General features: G+C 39.0%; 1 protein-coding gene across 1 annotated transcript in view; it reads left to right on the forward strand.

Annotated features, from left to right (window-relative positions):
- LOC140463932 (protein HEATR9-like) overlaps positions 1-19,041 on the forward strand; it is a 71,797-nt gene extending 52,756 nt beyond the window's left edge. The window contains exons 12-19 of the mRNA XM_072558415.1: positions 3,110-3,298; positions 4,445-4,537; positions 6,901-7,020; positions 8,791-8,864; positions 10,942-10,993; positions 15,085-15,171; positions 17,160-17,251; positions 18,634-19,041. Of these exons, the coding sequence (XP_072414516.1) occupies positions 3,110-3,298; positions 4,445-4,537; positions 6,901-7,020; positions 8,791-8,864; positions 10,942-10,993; positions 15,085-15,171; positions 17,160-17,251; positions 18,634-18,700 (774 nt within the window). The 3' untranslated portion in view covers positions 18,701-19,041. The remainder of the gene's footprint in view (positions 1-3,109; positions 3,299-4,444; positions 4,538-6,900; positions 7,021-8,790; positions 8,865-10,941; positions 10,994-15,084; positions 15,172-17,159; positions 17,252-18,633) is intronic.
- The last annotated feature ends 442 nt before the right edge of the window (positions 19,042-19,483 follow it).

The following is a 19,483-nucleotide window of genomic DNA, read 5'->3' on the forward strand; positions in this document are numbered from 1 at the left end:
TGTTAATGTTTTTCTTTAAGAATTCCTATATTGAAAATGAAATTCTCAATATAAACTTATTGCAGAAACCCTCTGGGCCAAATCTTATGGGCCCATAATATTCTCAGAAGCTCTTCCTGCTGTCCTCCTACCTTTCTCAACATGTTCTCAATTTTATTGGAAATAGTTCAGGTCACCCTCCCTCACTCCAATTGAGATCTACTGAATCAGTCCATGTTCTTTTGTAGAAGGACTAAGACAACATCCAGGTCACAGCTGAAGAATGGCACAATACTTGATATCATACAAGTGCCATACAGTGACCATCTTCAACAATAAGTATTCAGACCATCTCCCCTCGACATTTAATGCTGTTAACCATTGCTGAATCCTCTACTATTAACATCTTTAGGATTACCATAGCTCATAAACTGTACTGGGCCAGCCAAATTAATACTGTGGTTACAAGACCAGATCAGAGGCTATGAATTCATCAATGAGTGAGTCACATCCCAACTCCTCAAGACTGTCCGATATCTACTTTGGCACCTCATTCCACCACTTTCAGTCTTTTCATCACCAACTCACAGGTACAGCATTTTGTTCCATCTACAAGAAAGGATTGCAGCAATTCACCCACGCTCTTTCAAACCTGTACCTTTAATATCCAAAAGAACAAGGGAAGTAATGCAGGGAAACACATACCTTACACTCCAAATCACACGCTGTCGGAAACACACTACCTTACACTCCAACCACTCACTGTCCTGACTTGGAACTATATTGTTGTTCCTTCATTGTTGCTGCATCAAAGTTCTGGAACTCCTTTCCTAACAGCACTGTTAGTAAACCTACATGAAGTGAACTGTAGTGCAATGGCACCTTACCACCAACCTCTCCAGGGCAATGAGGGGCATGTATTTACTGGCTTAGTCTGCAATGCTAACCTCCCATGAACAAATAAAATAACACCAAAACACCCCTTCAGAATTATGTGTTTCAAATCTCTCATTCTTCTAAACTCCAGAAAGTTCAGGCTCAGTTTACTCATCATTTCATCTTAAGACAATCTTCTTATCCCAGGCACCAAATAGTGCACTGCCTCCAAAGCAAATAGTTATGCAGACCAAAACAATACATTGTAAACCAGATATCCTCTCACCACAGGCATGTACAAATGAGGCAAGACTCCATTATCTTTGTAAGACCAAATACTTTGGATACTGGAATCTAAAATAAAAACAAAAAGTGCTGGAGGAACTCAGCAGCTCTGGCAACATTTGAAGAGAAAGAGGCAGAGTTAACAAATTAATTCCAAAGATTCCTCTTTGGAACAAAAGACAATTCATATCAGACTCAAAATGCTAACTGTGCTTGTCTCTCTCTGTGCAGATGCTGCCAGAGCTGCTGAGTTTCTCCATCATTTTCTGTTTTATTTTTAAGACTGACTTAGGTAGGTTCTGGGTTAGTCAGAGAATCAAGAGTTTTGGGGGAAACAGAGGAAAGTGGACATGAGGAAGGTTGGAATAGTCATGATTCTGTTGAATGACAGATCAGGCTCAAGAGGCCGAATGGTCTTTTCATTATGGTCTAAAAATGTAAATGTATTGACAAACAATTTTGATTATTCAGATATATATAGATAAAACTGAAAACTATGTGTTAGCTTTAAAACACTTTAGCAAGTAACAGTAAAATTCATGAAAAAAATGATGCTGTGGATGATTCCAAATTTATTCTGTGTATACAAGCTTTTAGCATGGGAATGGGGTGCTTTCCTGCAACAGTGGTCGATGGTTGAATTCCCTTCACTGGACATCTCCAGTGAAGGGATAGATTCCAATTAATCCACTGTAGGAACCCTTGAGAAGTTGTAAAGATAACTTTCACTGTAATTTCACCTATACACGCTAGTGGAAGAAGTTGTGATAAAGAGAGAGAGAGAAAGCAATTGGTTGTTGCTCTTCAGTCACAGCAAACTCTCTCTTTCACTTCAAAATGTAAATGCCATAGCTGACTCTTAAACTGGGCCATGAAACCTTTCTCTGAAAGTTCTGAAAAGCATACAGTTCCATCCAAGCTCCCTGCTCGTTCCAGATGCAACATTGTTTTGTTTGTGCCTTTTTTTTCCTTAGCAAAATGTCCTTTGTTTAAAAGTTCAGGATATATATATCACATATATAAGGGTTCACATAATTTTTTAAAAAGTTGAATTAAATCTACTCATAACATATTGAATTCCAAATCCTATTATCTGTTTGCTTATGTCCAGTTGCAGTTGCTTTGCTACACCTCCAAATTTTACACTGTATTCCAATTTGCAAATAATTAATACTTCACAATAAAGCAATGGTGCTCGCACTGACCTTGGGTGACATTACTGCCTGCTGTTCTCTGAATGAAAATCAACCATTGATCATGTTGAACCCAATTTTCTATTCAAACTGAATCTAACTTTCCTGTTCAATGAGCCTCAATTTTATTAACCAGCCTTTTATGTAGTACATTGTCAAGTGCTTTCTTAAAATCCATATAATTAACATAACTCTTCATTTTTTCTCTGTTACTTCATCAAGGGGCGACATGATGGCTCAGTGGTTAGCACTACTGCCTCACAGTGCCAGAGACCCAGGTTTGATTCCAATCTTGGGCGACTGTCTGTGTGGAGTTTGCACATTCTCCCCGTGTCTGTGTGGGTTTCCTCTGCGTGCTCCGGTTTCCTCCCATATGTCAAAGATGTGTAGGTTAGGTGAATTGGCCATGCTAAATTGACCATAGTGTTAGGTGCATTAGTCAGAGGTAAATGTAGGGGAATAGGTCTGGGTGGGTTACTCTTCAAAGGGTCGGTGTGGACTTGTTGGGCCATAGGGCCTGTTTTCATACTGTAGGGAATCTAATCTAATCAAAGAAGTCGATTTAACAAGTAGAGTCTGCCTTTGACAAATCCAAAATGATAATCCTTTACTAAGTCAAATTTCTCCAAGTGCCTGTTAACTTTCTGATTATTGTTTCTAAAATTTCACATGCCACTGATGTTAATCGGTGGTTACTGGGAAAGTCCTTACACTTTTCCTTGAACAAGGTGGCTGAATGAGATCCAACTGTGTCTCATGTCTCATTGTCCTTTCAGAGGTCTGAGATCAAAGCTAAGGAAAAATTGGTTTTCATGTTAAGATCATTCATGACAACAGTGCGCTCCAAAGATATGGTTCCTGTGAATGCTACAGCCTGCCTGTGTTATCTCAACAAAAATGATGAAGAAGCAATTGACTATATAATGAGCTACCTTCAGGGTGGCACCTCCTACCAGAAGGAACAGGTACAGGCCTCAGTTTGTTTCTTTTCAACCTCAAATTTTAGAGAGAACCAGCATTTCATCTGACTTTCACCCTGACTGGATGCAAGTTTGGAAAAGCATAGATTAACCTTTTATATATATCATGAATTTTCAAGTGATACCTTACAATTTTAGTGACTAGAGCATAAAACTGGTTCAATAATGTGTTTATTTGATAGTGACAATTGCAAACAAAAGAATTGTCTAAAACAGGAATACCTAAACAGAATTCTTGTGATTATGTATTCTGTTAATGAAGTTGACATCTGGCTGGTGTCATAGTGGCCATCAGCTACAGGTGAGCATCATCATCTGGATGTTTGGTGATTGGTTCCAGCAATTTGCAGATAGAACCCTGTAGAGAAAGTCCATTTCCATAGTTCAGCTTCTTGTTTAATGGGTAGAATTTACCTTTCTTCACAGGTTGTAAATTGTTGATAGCAGCTGGGCTTGTTCTAACAATCCCAATGGCTCCTCTACTCCCCTTGTCTAAGTAAAAGAAGAGAAAATGTCTGCACTAGCAGGAGGGGTTGATAACAGGAAGACACACTGTTATGGAGGGGAGATGAAGAGAATTTTCTTTGCCCAGCAAATGGTTCTGATCTGGAATGTACTGACTGAAGTTGTGGTGTCAACGCAGTCAATATTGCCTTTCAAAAAAGCAATTGGATAAATATTTTAGAAGGTTTTTTTTTATAGGACTATGGTGATAGATCTACCACAGAAATGATGGAGCAAATGGCCTTCTTATGTATTATTTAATTCTATGAGGGAACCATCTGACCTACTGCCTCCTTGAATTGACAATTTGGCATAAAGGTCTATGCTGGCAGGATGCTGGTAAAACTTTTTAAATATCTATGTTAGTCAATTAAATGCTGGCTCACAAGTCACCAGATTTAACTGCATTTCTTAATTTGGCATGGTGGATTTAAAATTGCTTGCTTTGAGTTCAGTTGTAGCCTAGGAGAATACATCTCTCTACCAGAAAGTCATCATGACACAATCTCATGAGATGGACTTCTTAAGTGGTCAAGAAACTTGGAGCAACATAGTTCTGCTAATTTTACTTGTATAAAGGAGAAAGTAAAGAAAAGTTAAGGATTTAGTCACATTTCCTTCCCACAGGCTCTGGAAGTGGTGGTCAGATTCCTCAGGATAAATAAACAATACCAGATCCAAAGTCTCCTGGAGCAGTTCCGAACCTCCCCTGTCTACAAGGTTTGTGGCAGACTTCATTGTTCTTGTACTGTGGAAGTGACCAACACAACCAGTTAAAATGAGGTTCATGTAAGCTTGAATTGGACCAAGAGACTGGTACAATCTTTGTGGCAGTACCCTCCTGATTAGACTCTCACATTTCAAGTGTTTATTATGTCCTGCTGCCCCTTCCTCCCTTCCCACTGCATTCTTTCCTTCCCCCCTCTCTCTCATCCCTGTTTTCTGTTTTGCCCCTTCCCCCTCTCCCTTGCCCCTTCCTTTGTTTTCTGTCTCTGCTCTTCTTCCTGCATTGTCCCCATCACCTTGCCCCTTCCTTCTCCCACCTGACTTGTCCCTCTTCTCTTCGCATCCCCTAACCCACACCTTCTCTGTACACTCTCCTTGCCTCCTCACCTTCCCCCTTCTCTTTCCTGGCCCCTATATACTTCTGTTCCTCCCTCCACTGGCACTTTCTTCCTGCTAATGGCCTAGTTCAGCAGCATCCTTCCAGGAGCTCCGGCACTGTGAACAGGCCAGCTTGATCACAGAGGTGCTGGGATTGCTGTTCCATCGAATCCCAGGACCATTCTAAACACAGTTAGAAGATTATCTTCCAATACCACATCTAGACAGATTGTGAAAACATTCTGTCCAGACTAATGCCTTCAGAGCACATTACAAATACCTAAATTTGTCCCTTTTTTAGTGGGAGTTATTATCCACCTTCAATTATTGCATACATTTATTCAATAATAATCAAATGGGCACTTGATTTCTTGGTGAAAGGCTGGGTTGACATGTGATTATAGTCAGAAGTCTGCAGAAATGAATGAGGTCCCATGCTTTGAGCAGATGATTTTCTCAGGAGATTGACACTTTGCTGCCTGTTGTATTCAACTGTCAGGCCCTTCGATTGTAGCAAATTACAACTGTTCAGGAACAGGGTCCACCACCAACTTCTCAGGGCACCAAAACAATGAAAATTAATGACAGCCTTATCACCCTGAGACTGATAGGAAAAGAGATGAAATGTCCAAATAGAAACAAAATCTATATAAGAAGCCAGAAGTACTTGACAAAGAAATATTTGATGGTTTGGGGAAGGGATAGGAGATTCAACACAAGGAAATGGACTGAATGGTCTCCTATTTTGCTATAAAACATCTTAGATTGTGTGGCTTGGACTCCACTACTGTGCTTGTCAAGATTCCCAGCTGTTTTATCCACAGATCAGAAATGCTGATTTATATCCCAGGGACAAGGCCATTTGGTGTGTCTGCAAGGTATTGCCTTGGTTCTGTACAGATTTGAGGCCTAACAAAAAGCTTCACAGGGAAACCACACCATCTGTTGTCTCAGCTGCTGTGAATTCCACTGAGGCTTTTCAAGGCATAAAGAACAAAATTACACATGGGAACCTTGAACCTCCCCAAGTACAACCCTTGACATAGATTCACCCACCCACAACTTCAAAAGACACCTGTTCTAATCTAGGAGGAGCATTGAGTTACATCTCTAGAAGTAATTTTGAAATTTTGTGATGATGTAAAGTATGTTGGCAGTCAAGTAAATCAGCAGAGATGTTAAATGGATTGCTCATTCATTTTCACTCCTTTCACACCCTCATGTAAAGCCTACATTGCACCTAATAAGTCATGTAAATGAGAGCAGAAAGTTACAAAGGGATATTGACTGAGTGAACAAAACTCTGGGTAATGGAGTTTACTGAAGGGAAATAAATGGTAGACCTCATAAAGATGGATTAGCATATTTCTTAAGTGGTGAGAATGTGGAACTGTGGAGGAGCAGAGATTTAAGAATACAACTCAAAAAAATCACAAAATGCAAAAATATAAAAAGGCTACTGGAACCTAGGTCAATCTTATATTATAACTAGAATCTATGTTATGTTCCATTTGTACAGGGCTTCAGTTGGACCCATTTAGAATGCTGTGTGTAGCTCTAGGCACAGCAAAAGGAAATATAACTTGGAAGGTTGAGAGTGCAGTGATATTAGGGCAACTAGGATTAGGTTGTAAGAACAGCTTGTATAAATGAAGTTTTCTTTTACTTATATTCTCTATAGAAGAAAAATAGAAGAAAATCTGGAACTCTGTCCCCTGAAAAGGCTACAGCTGATGAGGTCACATGGAATTTTGTGGATAGATTTTTGTGGGATAACAGTATCAAAGGATATGTGGAAGTTGAGTGATCTGGATACAGATAATGGTGGAACAGATTTGATAGGGTGAAAGGTCTGTTTCTGTTCCTAGCACAATGACTGAAACCAAATCTGGCACACTGCAAAAAGCTTTTGTCTGTTGAATTCCATTCTCAAATCTGACACTGTCTCTTAAATCCATTTCCACACTTAATTCTACCAGCACCGATTGAAGGCATTGGATTTATTAGCCTTTGTTGGATTGTCAAACATCACAAAGGCTGGCATGTACCAGGCTGTGCTCGAGGCACTGAAGCAGAAACTGTGGGATGACCCTGTTCTGGTAAGTAACTTGGAAAGCTTTGTACATGATTCCCCAATTCCTGAGTCTGTGATTACACAATATGGTATTGCACAGGTGGGTCCGGAATCCTAGGGTAATTGTAGTGGTAGGAGGTGTTATATTTTCACGTCACTCCGACTGGGCTATGGACAGGTTTCTAGTTCTTGATCAGAATCCAACTAGGAAAGAATGGAATTTGCATGCATAGGACTAAGCTTCTCTGTGAGATTTGCTGTACTTCAGTGTCCTCCTGATATTCAATGATGAATGTCTCCTGGTGTAGGAGAAAGAAACCTGGTAATTGTGGAACTTTACCCTCGAAATGCTGAACGGGATGAAATCCTTCTCTCTTAAAATTCAACTTAACCACCCCACTCCTGATTCCAGACACCTTAGCAACAATTTGTGTTTGTATAGCACCCTTAATATGTTGGATTTGCCTCAAAGTTTTTTACAGGAATGTAACCAAACATAATTTGACACCAAGCCAAATAAGGGGTAATTAGAATAGATGAACAAAAGTAGAGATTTACAAAAAGGAAATTCAGAACTTGGGGCGTTGTCAAGCTGAAGGAGCAATTCAAATTGAGGACGTACAGGAGATCTGAATAAGACGAGTGCCAATATCTTGAAAGAGTTGGTGCTACGACAGACTAAAGAGATGGGTATAGTGTGGCCACGGACAGATTTGTAAACAAAGATTTTTTAAGAAATCGAGGTGCTAGTCCACTGGGACCTCACGTAGGGGTGGGATGGATGCACATGACTTAGTACAAGATATGGGAAATGATAAGCAGAGTGGATGACCTCAGTTAAAGAAGGATGTACTATCCAGGATTGTGTTGGAATAATTGCATCCGGAATTAATAAGGTGTAAGATGTGACTAAATGGAGATCTTTAAAATCTGAAACATTTCGAGAGAGTGGAAACAGTGAGTTTATTTCCACTTGTAGATGGAAACATAACTGAAGTTATCAATGTAAAGTATTCCCAAAAATCCAGCAGAGATTTCAAAATAACTTCTGTAGTCAGAGACTGGTGAGAATATGGTACCTGTTACTGAGAGGAGTTGCTGAAGTGAATGGCGTAAACTTATGTCTGGGTAAATTAAATAAATGTATGTGGGAGAAGGAATGACAGGGTTACAATGATAAATTTAGATTAGGAAAAATGGGAGGAAGTTTAAATGGAGCATAAACACCAGAATGGACTTGTTGGGATAAATGACTGTTGTGTGCCATATATTCTGTGTAATCCAATGAATTGGAGAATTATTTTTCCAGGAGACACAGAGCAGGGTTGGGTTGTGGGGGTAGGGTAGGGGATTGGAACATGACACAAATAAGTGATCAGAGATGATTTTAGCAATGATTGACATATTGAGAGTAGCAGGACAAGCTGTAAATATAACATGGGAAGTTTACTTGGAGAGTCTACGTAAGATTAAAGAACAGTGAAAGCTGAGGAGTTGAATTTGGATTCAGTAAGTCATTTGGTGTAGAGGCTGAGGGAGGCAAACTGTGAAGATATCTCAGTGAGAAAATTTTATTTAATCATATTTGGGAGGGTGATGATGAAAGGGGACTTTAAAGAAAGCTGAAAGGAATTTTCTGCTAAAATAGTTAATGTGGCAAATACTGCATCACTGACGGTCACAACTACAACTAGTTTCTGATTCCTATTGTACAACATTGGTTATATTGAAGACTGATAGAATCTGCTTTCTCTAGTGCTGATGTACAATCTAACCTTTTTGTCCTGACCATCAGGCTGTGCGTCGACGGGCTGGCCTGGTTGTGAACTTGCTAGATATGAAGATGACAGTCTGGAAGGACATGGAACAGTGAGTTCCTAACTGACTCTCACAGTAAAATTGATCTTTGTTTTTGTCCCTTCTTAGCATGGGCTGTTTTCTGTCTGAATGGATTATTCACTTGTTGAATAGCAATTGAATAGCTAGTTGAAGTTATCTTAGTTCCATCCCATTGAAAGTAGGAAAGTTCGACAGTGTGTAAACTATATGTTCTTCCAAAGTACTACCCAGGTCAAAAGGGTGAGAATTACTCTTAGTTGCACCTCTTACTCCCCCACTGAATATGGCTGCCTTCTGTCACCTCCACCCCCCCCCCCCCCCCCCCCACCCCCCACCATCCTTCCTACTTAGAACAGCTGATTTCTACTTTCCAGCAATTTCTATCGATACACAGAACTGTTGTAAGTCTGCATGTTGTTTGACTATGGGTCCACTGAAAAGCACAAAGCTGGTCTCAACTAATGTCCACACATATGGTCACCAGTACTTTCAGTGATGATTAGATGATTTTGTTGCCTCAGTTGCAAATATGCCTATTATAGTAGCTATTTGCCAGGAACACAGGTCTGCTCAAGGCCAAAGAAGGAAAACAAATGAGCATCTATTTATAGTTAGTGGAATCTTTTTAATGCATCGTTGACTGCAATGTTTTCTGCATCTTTTTGTTAATTCATGGGATATGTGTGTCACTGGTAAGGCCATCATTTGCATCCTATTTCTAAATTTCCCTTGAGAAACTCGTGGTGAGCCATCTCCTTGAACTGCTGAACTCCATCTGCTATAGGAACGCTCATAATGCTCTTAGGTAGAGAGTTCCAGGATTTTGATCTAACTGTGAAGAAATGGTGATATAATTCCAAGCTGCAGATGTGGGTGTTGCTATGTACTTGATAGAAATCATGGGTTTGTAAAGTTGCCATCACAAGTGCATTGGCATGTTTCTAGGCATAGCTTTTAGATGGTACACACTGCTAGTATTGTAGAATAGTTATAGAATAAATAAAGTGGTGATTGAGATACCTCGCCCTGGTACTTCTGTATTTATGTATGGAATTTTTAAAAACAGATATGGTTGTAGTGCTGGCTAGATCATTGTCAAGTTCTTGTATAGCATAAATATTACTAGTTATTTTGATTTATCAGCATAAGCCTGAATCTTTTCTAAGCCTTGTCGCGTGCAGGCATAGGCTGTGTTTTTTTTCACCTCTGAAGATTTGTGAATGGAACTAAACATTATGCAAACATTAGTGCATATCCCCATTCTGACCTTACAATGGGAGGTTGTCATTGATGAAGATGTTGAAGTTGGTTAGTCCTAGGATATAACCTGAAGAACTCCTGTAACAATGTCCTGTGACTGAGGTGTCTCACCTCCAAACAATCTCAGCCATCTTTCCTCATGCTCAGAATAACTCCAATTATTGGAGTATTTTTCCCATGATTTCCAGTAATTTCAATCTTGTCAGAACTCCTTAATGTCACTCTTGATCAAACTTTGCCTGTTGTCTTGAATTTAGTTCTTTTATTCATGTTTGGATAAAGGGAGTATGCTGAAATATCCCCCACTTGCCTGGAGAAGTTCAACTCCAACAACACTCGAGGAGCTCACCACCAACCAGGAAAATGCAGCCTGTTTGATCTGCACCCCTTTTTCTGACTTTTAAAATTCATTCCCCCCGCCACCAGTGCACAATAACAACTATTCGCAAGAGATACAAGATGCATTGCAGCAACCTGCCAAAGTACGTTCAACAGCACCCAAAAAACCTGCAAACTCTACCATCTAGAACAGGGCAGCAAATTAATGGGAATACCACTTGCAAGTTACTGTCCAAGTCATACATCAGCTTGATTTGTAATTATATGAGCCTTCCTTCACTTTTGCTGGGTCTAAGTTCTGGAACTCCTTCCCTAATAGTGTTGTGGCTATATACTGCAGTGGTTCAAGAAGGTTATAACCACCACCACCTCAAGGGCAGTTATAGGTGCTCAATAAATGTCTGTCTTGCCAGAGGTGTGCACATCCCAAAACAAAACCTCACCGAACACAGCCAATAAATATCACCCACTTTCCAGAAGACTGATATATTTTCTTTCTGTTTAACAGACAACTGAAAGATGATGATGCAGAGGTCAGAGGTAGTGCAGTCATCTCACTGGTAAGATAACATCTTTTCAATATGTTGTTATTGGGATTGTAATAGTTTATGCAATGAAACATGAGAGATGATGATGTTAGGATTATAATTTTCAAAATCAGCATCAAAAATTCAGTTTAGTGCAACATGGGTTAGATACAGAGTCTCTTCACATTGTCTCACTAGATGTTCCCAGGCCAAATGCATCATAAGGGAGGTACAGAGTAGAACGCCCTCTATACTGTTGCATCAAACAGTCCTATAGCAGGTACAGCTCCGTGAACTGCTGCTTATAATGAAAGTTGCTACCATCATCCTCTAAGTGTAGGAAACCACATGGTCTAACTTGCCTGCTTGGTCTAGTGTGGTAAAGCAGAACTATACCCTGGTTTAACTAGAAAAATCTCTTGAAATTAAAAAGATAGAGTTTATTGCATGTGTGCAGCTAGTTAGAGATAATAATGATATAATAGATGTTGTTACAGAGACTTTGAGTTGGACCAGATTTTGGGAGTCTCACCTTTAAGATCCTAAGCTGTTCCACCACAAGTCCTCAAAATGTCATCATAGTTGTGGTGCTTATAGCACTCCTCAGTATTAACCCTTTCAGATCCATATTCAACTCTTCCCCCAGCTATTGTTTTTTTCATTATTAGTATTATATATTTATGTATATAATTACATTTACCTCCAAGCCATCTCTCTTCAAGTATCTGACTTTGTAAATTTAGATAAGCTGGAAATTTCACTGTTCTCCTAGAATGTGTTCTCTTTAGCCTTGGAAGACAATAAGTCTTCTGGGTTAAAAACCATTGAGTTTGAGGCTCTTCTTGAAAGTCTGTAGTGCAGAGGTCTCTTGCATTAGCTATTTCTCCATTGGGTTCATCCCAATTAATGAGTGGTGGATTTTTAACCTGTAATGGAATCATGTTCCTGTGGTTCCTTCATATGACCCCTTTGGCAGTAAAGAGCAGTATACCACCTCTGCTTGTCTGCAGCTTTTTGGTTGACTGTACCATTTTTGTTTAGGTATCTGATCCACATCTGGCACTATTCTAAATGTGACAAGTATCACATGTGATAGTTCCTGTTGTAGTGCGTGGGCTGTGCATATGATAGGAATGTTCCTTAATATATACATCTTTGTGGTCCTATCGACATAAATGTGAAGTCTTTGACAGGATTGGGAGGTATGTTTTTGGGAGATTGAAGTACAGTGAATCTATAATTTAGCGGCACTATGTAGAGGTCAGTATTTTTCTTCAAGAGTATCTTAACTGTCCTGAAAGCACGCTCAATGTTCCATTTGATCGGGGGGATGTCAGCAAGCTTGTGGCAGGTTCAAATCCAGAGCTAGCTGCGAATTTGCTGAAGCACCCATAAGTGAACTGTTTTCCATTATCAAAAACAACTACTTCATGGATATCATGCATTTGAATTATTTCATGTAGACTCTGTATTTCCAATTTTTGCTGTCTACCCTAATCACCGCACTGTTTTCTCACATGTTCTGCTTGTAATTTTGTTAATTAGGGGTTGATAGAATTTGTTGATCTTTGATGTCTGATGGTCTGTTTTAGGATTGAGCTAAGTTGCTTTTGGACTTCAACTTCACTCATCACCTGCAAGTTTTTCTCTAGATTCAGGTCTTCTCTGGATTGTAATGAACCTATCAAAGACTGAACAGCATTTACAAAAGAAATCTTTCTCTTATGAATTCTGAAGTCACCAAAGTTGCATTTCTCCACTAATCTGTAGAGATCATTAGTGAAATCATCAATGGATTCCCCAGATGCTGAACTTTTTCAAGGATTTTACTAGTTCAGCAATTACTACCTATAACATGACCAGTTGTGTACGAGGATTGAGTATAACTTAATTGTTCAGCTTCTGATTCAGCAGAAAATTTGGCAGTCACTTTCCATCTCCAAAATTATTTTCTCCAAACATATTGAATTAGGTGTTTCTATTCGGCTGACCTTTGAAATAAAATCTTCCTGGCAATATTATTTCTGACTTCATGTTTATTAATGAAATCATATATTTTATTTGCTTAATAATTTTTATTTTATAGTATTAGTAGTTCTGCTGCTTTTTGCTGGTCAGAAGGATTTTCCCAATTTTTTGTAGCTGAAGTGGAGGGTTCATGTGTTTTCATGGCTGAAATCGAGGAATCCCACTGTTCATGGGTAAAAGGGATGAATCATGCCTTCCCATGGCTTTGATTTGTGTATCCCGCTCTTTACAGTTTAACAAATAATTCCCCCTTTTAAGCATGGTTTACAGAATGCGTCCTGCTTCTCGTAGTTTCAATAAGCAATTCCTGTCTTTATTGCAGTTCTAATAAAGGTTTTCTCACTTTCTCTGTGTCCTGAATAAAGCTTTCCACCTTTCTTTCCTGGTTAGATCAGATCTACTCAGGCTTTTAATTTTCTCAACATTATTGCTTAAATTACGTCCCGTATCTGTGACCTTGGATTAATTTTTTTTGTGGCTTTTTACTTGTATTTATGTACCCTTGGCTTGGTGGTGCTTGCTTGCAATGGTGGTGAAGCTCAATCTGAGCTGTAAGTAATTTTAAATTTTTTAATATCTGTTATTCTGCCTTTTTAAATAGTCCCATGGCCTAGGAATTTGAAATTTTACTCACAGAACCTTTGGTGAACTCATTGCTCTCTGCTGAACTCTGCCTTGGCCATAGGCTCATGCTGCAGCCTGTATCTGCTAGAGTTACTAATTCTCCTTTCACGTGTAGCTGCTAACTCTTCTGTTGCAACGTGTCTTCTCTGACACTGAAAAGTGTGTCTCTGAAATGCTTTTACCATTCTCTGAAATACTCTTCCTTGTTGAGGATTGCCACAAGAGTTTCTTCTGTTGGATTCTTAAATCTTCAGCTGACTGTGATGTACAAGAGGTGAGTTAAAGTTGCATTTGGAGCTCTGACACCACTCTGCACCTATATCTATGTCGTATGAGCTGCTGTCACTCATGATAAAGGCTGTTGTGACCACCCTACTTAAGTGAAGAAACTATTTTGTTACAGTGACTTTGAGGGCTAGCTGTTCTTGTTTTTGAATTTACCTTTCAGTTGAACCCACTCATCCATCTTTACTGGTTTACAGCCCTGTCTACTAATTCAGTTATTTGCTTCACTCAGTCACTGGGCAAAGCCTATTTAACTGGAGACCAACAAAGCAGTTCAATCTTTCCACAGTACTGGTCCAATGGTCTATGAAATGATTCTCCTGCTTCCCACACCACTCCTTTAACCAGCATTTTACATTCAAATTGATTTATCCTGTTATCAATTGGCTTCTGACTTGGGTAACAATACAAATCTGATTAGTTTTGAGGTTTTGTTTTTTAATTTAGATCATTATGTGTGAAACTCCTCCAATAGATCTACAAAATCTACCTTTGTTCTTGGTTCCTACATGAACAATGACCCTAGCTCCTCCTCTTCCCTCTCTTGGCTCATCTCTAAGTGTGAGAGGTGTCCCTGGCAGTACAAATTTCAAACCTCCCAGATGTGTCTATCGAGAGCAGTGTCTTTCTCTAGACTATATTGTTCCTTATCACAACATTCCTCTTCACTCCACTTACATGAATATTTTCACGAAACATTAGTTTGCCTATTGAACCTGCACTCCTGGTCTCATCCACACGAATAGTCAGCACTTTGTACCTCTTGGTGAGTCAAGGGTTTGAGGTTCCTCCATCACTACATTCAGGGCATCTGCCTGACTAATGGCCTTCTATCACTATCATTGATTGACTCTAAAATTCTACTAACTTAAATGGTGTGATTGTCTCCTTGAACAAAGTGCCCAGATAACTATTCTTTTCCCAAATGCCCACAGTATCTATAACACAGAATCCAGTTAAAATTTCTTGAAGTGAGTATATTTACTGCAAGTAGAGTTGTCTGGGGTCACAATTCCATTTACAAACTTCAATCTGTTATAGTGATAGCAAATCACACATGATTTCTGACCAAATTTATTTATTTGTTTAGCTCATTGTTTAATTTTAATTACATCAATTATTTTCTGATTAATTAACTGGTTTATCCGAAGGACATTAAATTGTCACTTCTGATCTTTTGCTTACAGGGTGTACTTGGATTACCTAATAACAAAGTGCTCCAGTTGCTGCTAGACATGGTGGAGGTAGACTTAAGTCAGTATGTGCGATTCCAGGTTAGTCCTTTTGCCTGAGCCCTAATGGCGCTGTCACAAAACACACTGCAGTGAAGGCCGGATTACAATAAGGATAACAGGGCCTCTTGTACCTGAGTATGATCTTGTAGGAGAGAAAATGGCAGCACAGGCAGTATGTCGGGACTCAGTATGTCTTAGCTGATAATATCAGCTGAAAATGAGCCTTCCAATTCAGTAATTATGATGGAAAAGAAAACTTCCATAATGAAATTACTAAGGAAACAAAAACTACATTATTCAATAGGCACCATGTATTCAAAAAAGATTTTAGATAGGGATGACACTTCCAAGGGGTGAGAAATACAAACTGACAGGGGACAAATGCTAAAATGGTGATCTTACTGAAGATGTTATGTTACAGGAGACGAAAGACAATAACAAATAGAAATAAATTGAGACTATAGTGTGGTGGTTATTAGAATAAGATGGAAGTTTTTGCCAAACAAAAAGGACAAGACCCTGGGTCCAGATGGATTGTCCTGTAGGTTTTCAAACTTGGGAACAGATAGTAGAAGCAACAGTACCCATACGTAACAATTCAATAGTAGAATGAATAGTGCCAGAGAACAGGCGGACATCAAAAATGATTCCTATCTTCTAATAAGGAAACTGAGAAATCGAATGAAGAACCAGCTTGTTAGTTTATCAGCTTTAGGAAACACACTTGAATATTTGACAAAGGGAAAAGCAGTGGTCTCTTGTAAGGTTACTGGACTAGTAATTCAGACCCCAAGCTAATGCTCTAGGGATGTAGTTTTGCAATCTCTCACCACAGCAGATGGCAAAATTTTAATTCAATAGAAATCTAGAATTAAAAACTAACGCAATGGCAATCTTATAATCATTGCCCATTGTTGTAAAATAAATCTGTCTGATTCACTGATGCTCTTTAGGGAAAGGAAACTTGTCATCCTTATCTGATCCTTGCGTGTGACTCCAGACCCATGGCAATGTGATTGACTCTTAACTGCCTTTTGAAAGGTTCCTAGCAAGCCATTCAGATCAAGGAGCAATTACAGATGGGCAATGAATGCTGGCATAGCCAGTGATGCCCACATCCCATGAGCAAATTTTTAAATATGAGAAACATCTAAAGACAAAATATATATTTTTAAATGTTATTGATTTCTTAAAGGAATAAATTATTTAGATTATGTTTAAGCAATGTTGTTAAATTATCTGAAGTATTACTAGAAAGATATGATGGTTCAATTAAATGAATATCTGCTTTGAGACAATCTTCAATAAGGTGTCACATGAAAAACTTGGAATAAATAATATTTAGATCAGAGACCATATGACAGAATGGATTGTTAGCAGCAAATCATGAGCTTTTCAGACCATCAGAAAGTGGAATGTGATGTCATCCAAGATGGAATTATCAAAAGATCATAAGGAATAGTGAGGGATGGGGAAAGTTAACTTGGATGAGGAGAGGCAGCTGGCTCAGCTGAGTGGGGGGGAAGTTAGCTTAGTCAGAAGAGAGGGAGTTGGCTGAGTAAGTGTAAGGGGAGTTGACTTTGGACACTTCTCACAAAGCATAGAGGATAGTGGTAAACTTCTAATTCACAGAATCTCATTCACAAGATCATAAGGTGGTTTGTGCAGAAAATGCAAAACGTCCACCTGATGCACTTAGTAGAGCTATATGAGATTGGTTAGTATAGAGGGACCTCTACTCTCTGTCGAACTTACTCCTTATCTGCCCCACAATTTGGTGATGAGATAACATAGAGGGACTTTTACTCTGATTAGAACCCTTCCTATAACTTTCTTGTGCTCAGTCTTCTGGCTCCAATACTCCTCATTTGAATAAGGACTAAGGAAGGAACAGACAAAAACTGTCTTGCTGTTGGGCACTTTAACTTTTTCTTGTTTCAATTCTACATGCATTATCTGCCCTGTTCTACTGCAGCAGTTTGCAATCCACCATGTCTGAATTTCACATCGTCTCCTATTTCTTGCAGATAATACGGACCTTTGCTCAATTGCATCTGAATGATCCACGCGTAAAGCGCAGCCTGTTGAATCGGCAGCTTGGAGAGGGACCATTAGCCAGGTACTGTAAAAGAATAAAGTTAAAGGATCATATAAGGAGAAGGACATAGTTCTGTCTACCTCAGTCACTAAATGAAGAAAGCAAGATCCTGGACTCACTTCTTAGAAGGTGAAGCATATTAATTTTCTAACATTGGGTACAGTCACCTGGATTTTATAGCACAATCCCAAGATCAAGATAATGAGTTCCAGTTCTATGGTGGAAATATTTGAATGTGAATTCTGTAAGTTTCTAGGCTGACACCATAAAATGATCACAGAAAGATGAGCATATCTGATAACTCAGGAAACCTAACTGGAAAGGAACATTGGTAATTGTTTAGCACTGAAATAGAGCCACTACTCATGACACATAGACTAGTCCCAGCTCAGGACAGATGATTCTGCAAACCCATCCTTGGGTCTACATTATAAAGGGATCAGCTGATGAATTACTAATGGACAAGCCATTCTCAGTTACCAAGGGAACTCATACTCAGCGAGCTCCATTGGGAGATTAATTAGCAATTGCCCCTGGTCTTGTGGATGTCACCACAGAATCAAGGATCAGTTGGTAACATTCTTTCTTTGAGTCTGAAGCTTACATCGTCTTACATTAACAATTAAAAAATCCATGGTGACATTGTAATTCTGATGGGGTAATGTAGTCTAGGAAACTTTACAATTCAGATGAAACATTAAACTGGGGACCCATCTATTTTCTAGGATCCAAAGAAAAGATCCCATTCTATTATTTTGAGGAAGTGCAGGGGGATTCTACCAGTCCTCTGGCTAACATTTATCCCTCAATCAACATTGCTAACAACAGACTGTTGTGTATATTATGTTATAACAATGATTACACTTCAAAAATATTTCACTGAGAGTGAAGCACTTAGAAACATTTTAAAGACATGAAAGGCTGTGTGGAAACGTAAATCTTTTGTTGTGAAAATCCAGCTCACATGTGACTCCACTCTTACACTAAGTGGCTGACTAATGTCCTTAGGCTAACTGGTCCTGACAAAAATGTCCCAAGAACAAATATATTTAAATATACATTCCATTCAACTGTCCCAAGTATCTCACAATGACCCTCAGTGACCTTTCATTGATTGGAACAGTTTTTCTGTGTGGTCTTTTGTCCTGTCATACTGAGACTGGGAACAGTGATTGTGAGTAACTTGTGCCATGATGTTATAATCTACTGAACTTAATTAATTAAGAATTCAAAACTAGTATTCATGGTATCACTTCTATAAATGCCTGAACTATGTTTCAATTAGGTCTTCATGCTAAGATCTTTCTTTGATCCACAGAATCTTTAGTCTTGGTTTAGAATTCAAAATTATTACATGATCTCTTTTATAATAAGTAAATAATCAATTGTTTCCATCATTACAGAGAGGCTCAAAAAGCAATGAGAATCCTTGAAAATGCACGTTATCAAAAAGTGACTTCCACTTCCTGATGCCAAATAGGGGAAACACAGTGACATCTCAAGACATCACGTTGGAACCCAAGACATTATACTTACAGTATGAGGCACTGTACTGGCACCCCAAGGCAATACTGCCTCAAAAAATTATACTTGTTACGAGTGATGATAAATGGGTGCACTGCAGTACTTCACTGATTCCTCAAGGCACTACATGTAGATAGGGTTCCTGAACTGATGCTCAGTGAACTGAGACATACATTGAAGACCTGTAGAAATACACTGGTGCTCTGAGGAGTTATTTTGTGGCATTCATTTTGCATTTGAGTTGGCCTGGTTGATTTAGTCTCAGAATAAAACAAACTTGAAGTTTACAGTTTGATATTGAAATCATATAGGTTCTCATTCTAGCTGTGGTAATACCCTGACATCTCTGCAGAAGGAAGAGGAGCAGGAAGCAGGCTATTCAAACCAATTGGTTTACCCCACTATTCAATGAGATCACAGTTGATCTGATAATCTCAACTCAACTTTCCTGCCTTTGTCCTATAACCCTTGATTAAAAATTTCTGTTTCAGCCTTGAATATACTTAACAATCTAGCTTTGACAGCCCTCTGTGATACACAATGCCATGGACTCTTACCCTCTAAGAAATTCTTATGCATCTCTTTCAATGTGTGAGCCCTTGTTGTGAGATTCTGTCCTTTGGTCCTCGACTCTACAACGAGGTATAACAACCTTTCTATATTTACCTTGCCAAGAACCCCAAGAATCTTGTATGTTTCAATAAGGTCAACTCTCGTTCTTCTAAATTT

The sequence above is a fragment of the Chiloscyllium punctatum genome, chromosome 39 (genome assembly GCF_047496795.1).
Source record: "Chiloscyllium punctatum isolate Juve2018m chromosome 39, sChiPun1.3, whole genome shotgun sequence".
In the NCBI taxonomy this organism is placed as follows: domain Eukaryota; kingdom Metazoa; phylum Chordata; class Chondrichthyes; order Orectolobiformes; family Hemiscylliidae; genus Chiloscyllium; species Chiloscyllium punctatum.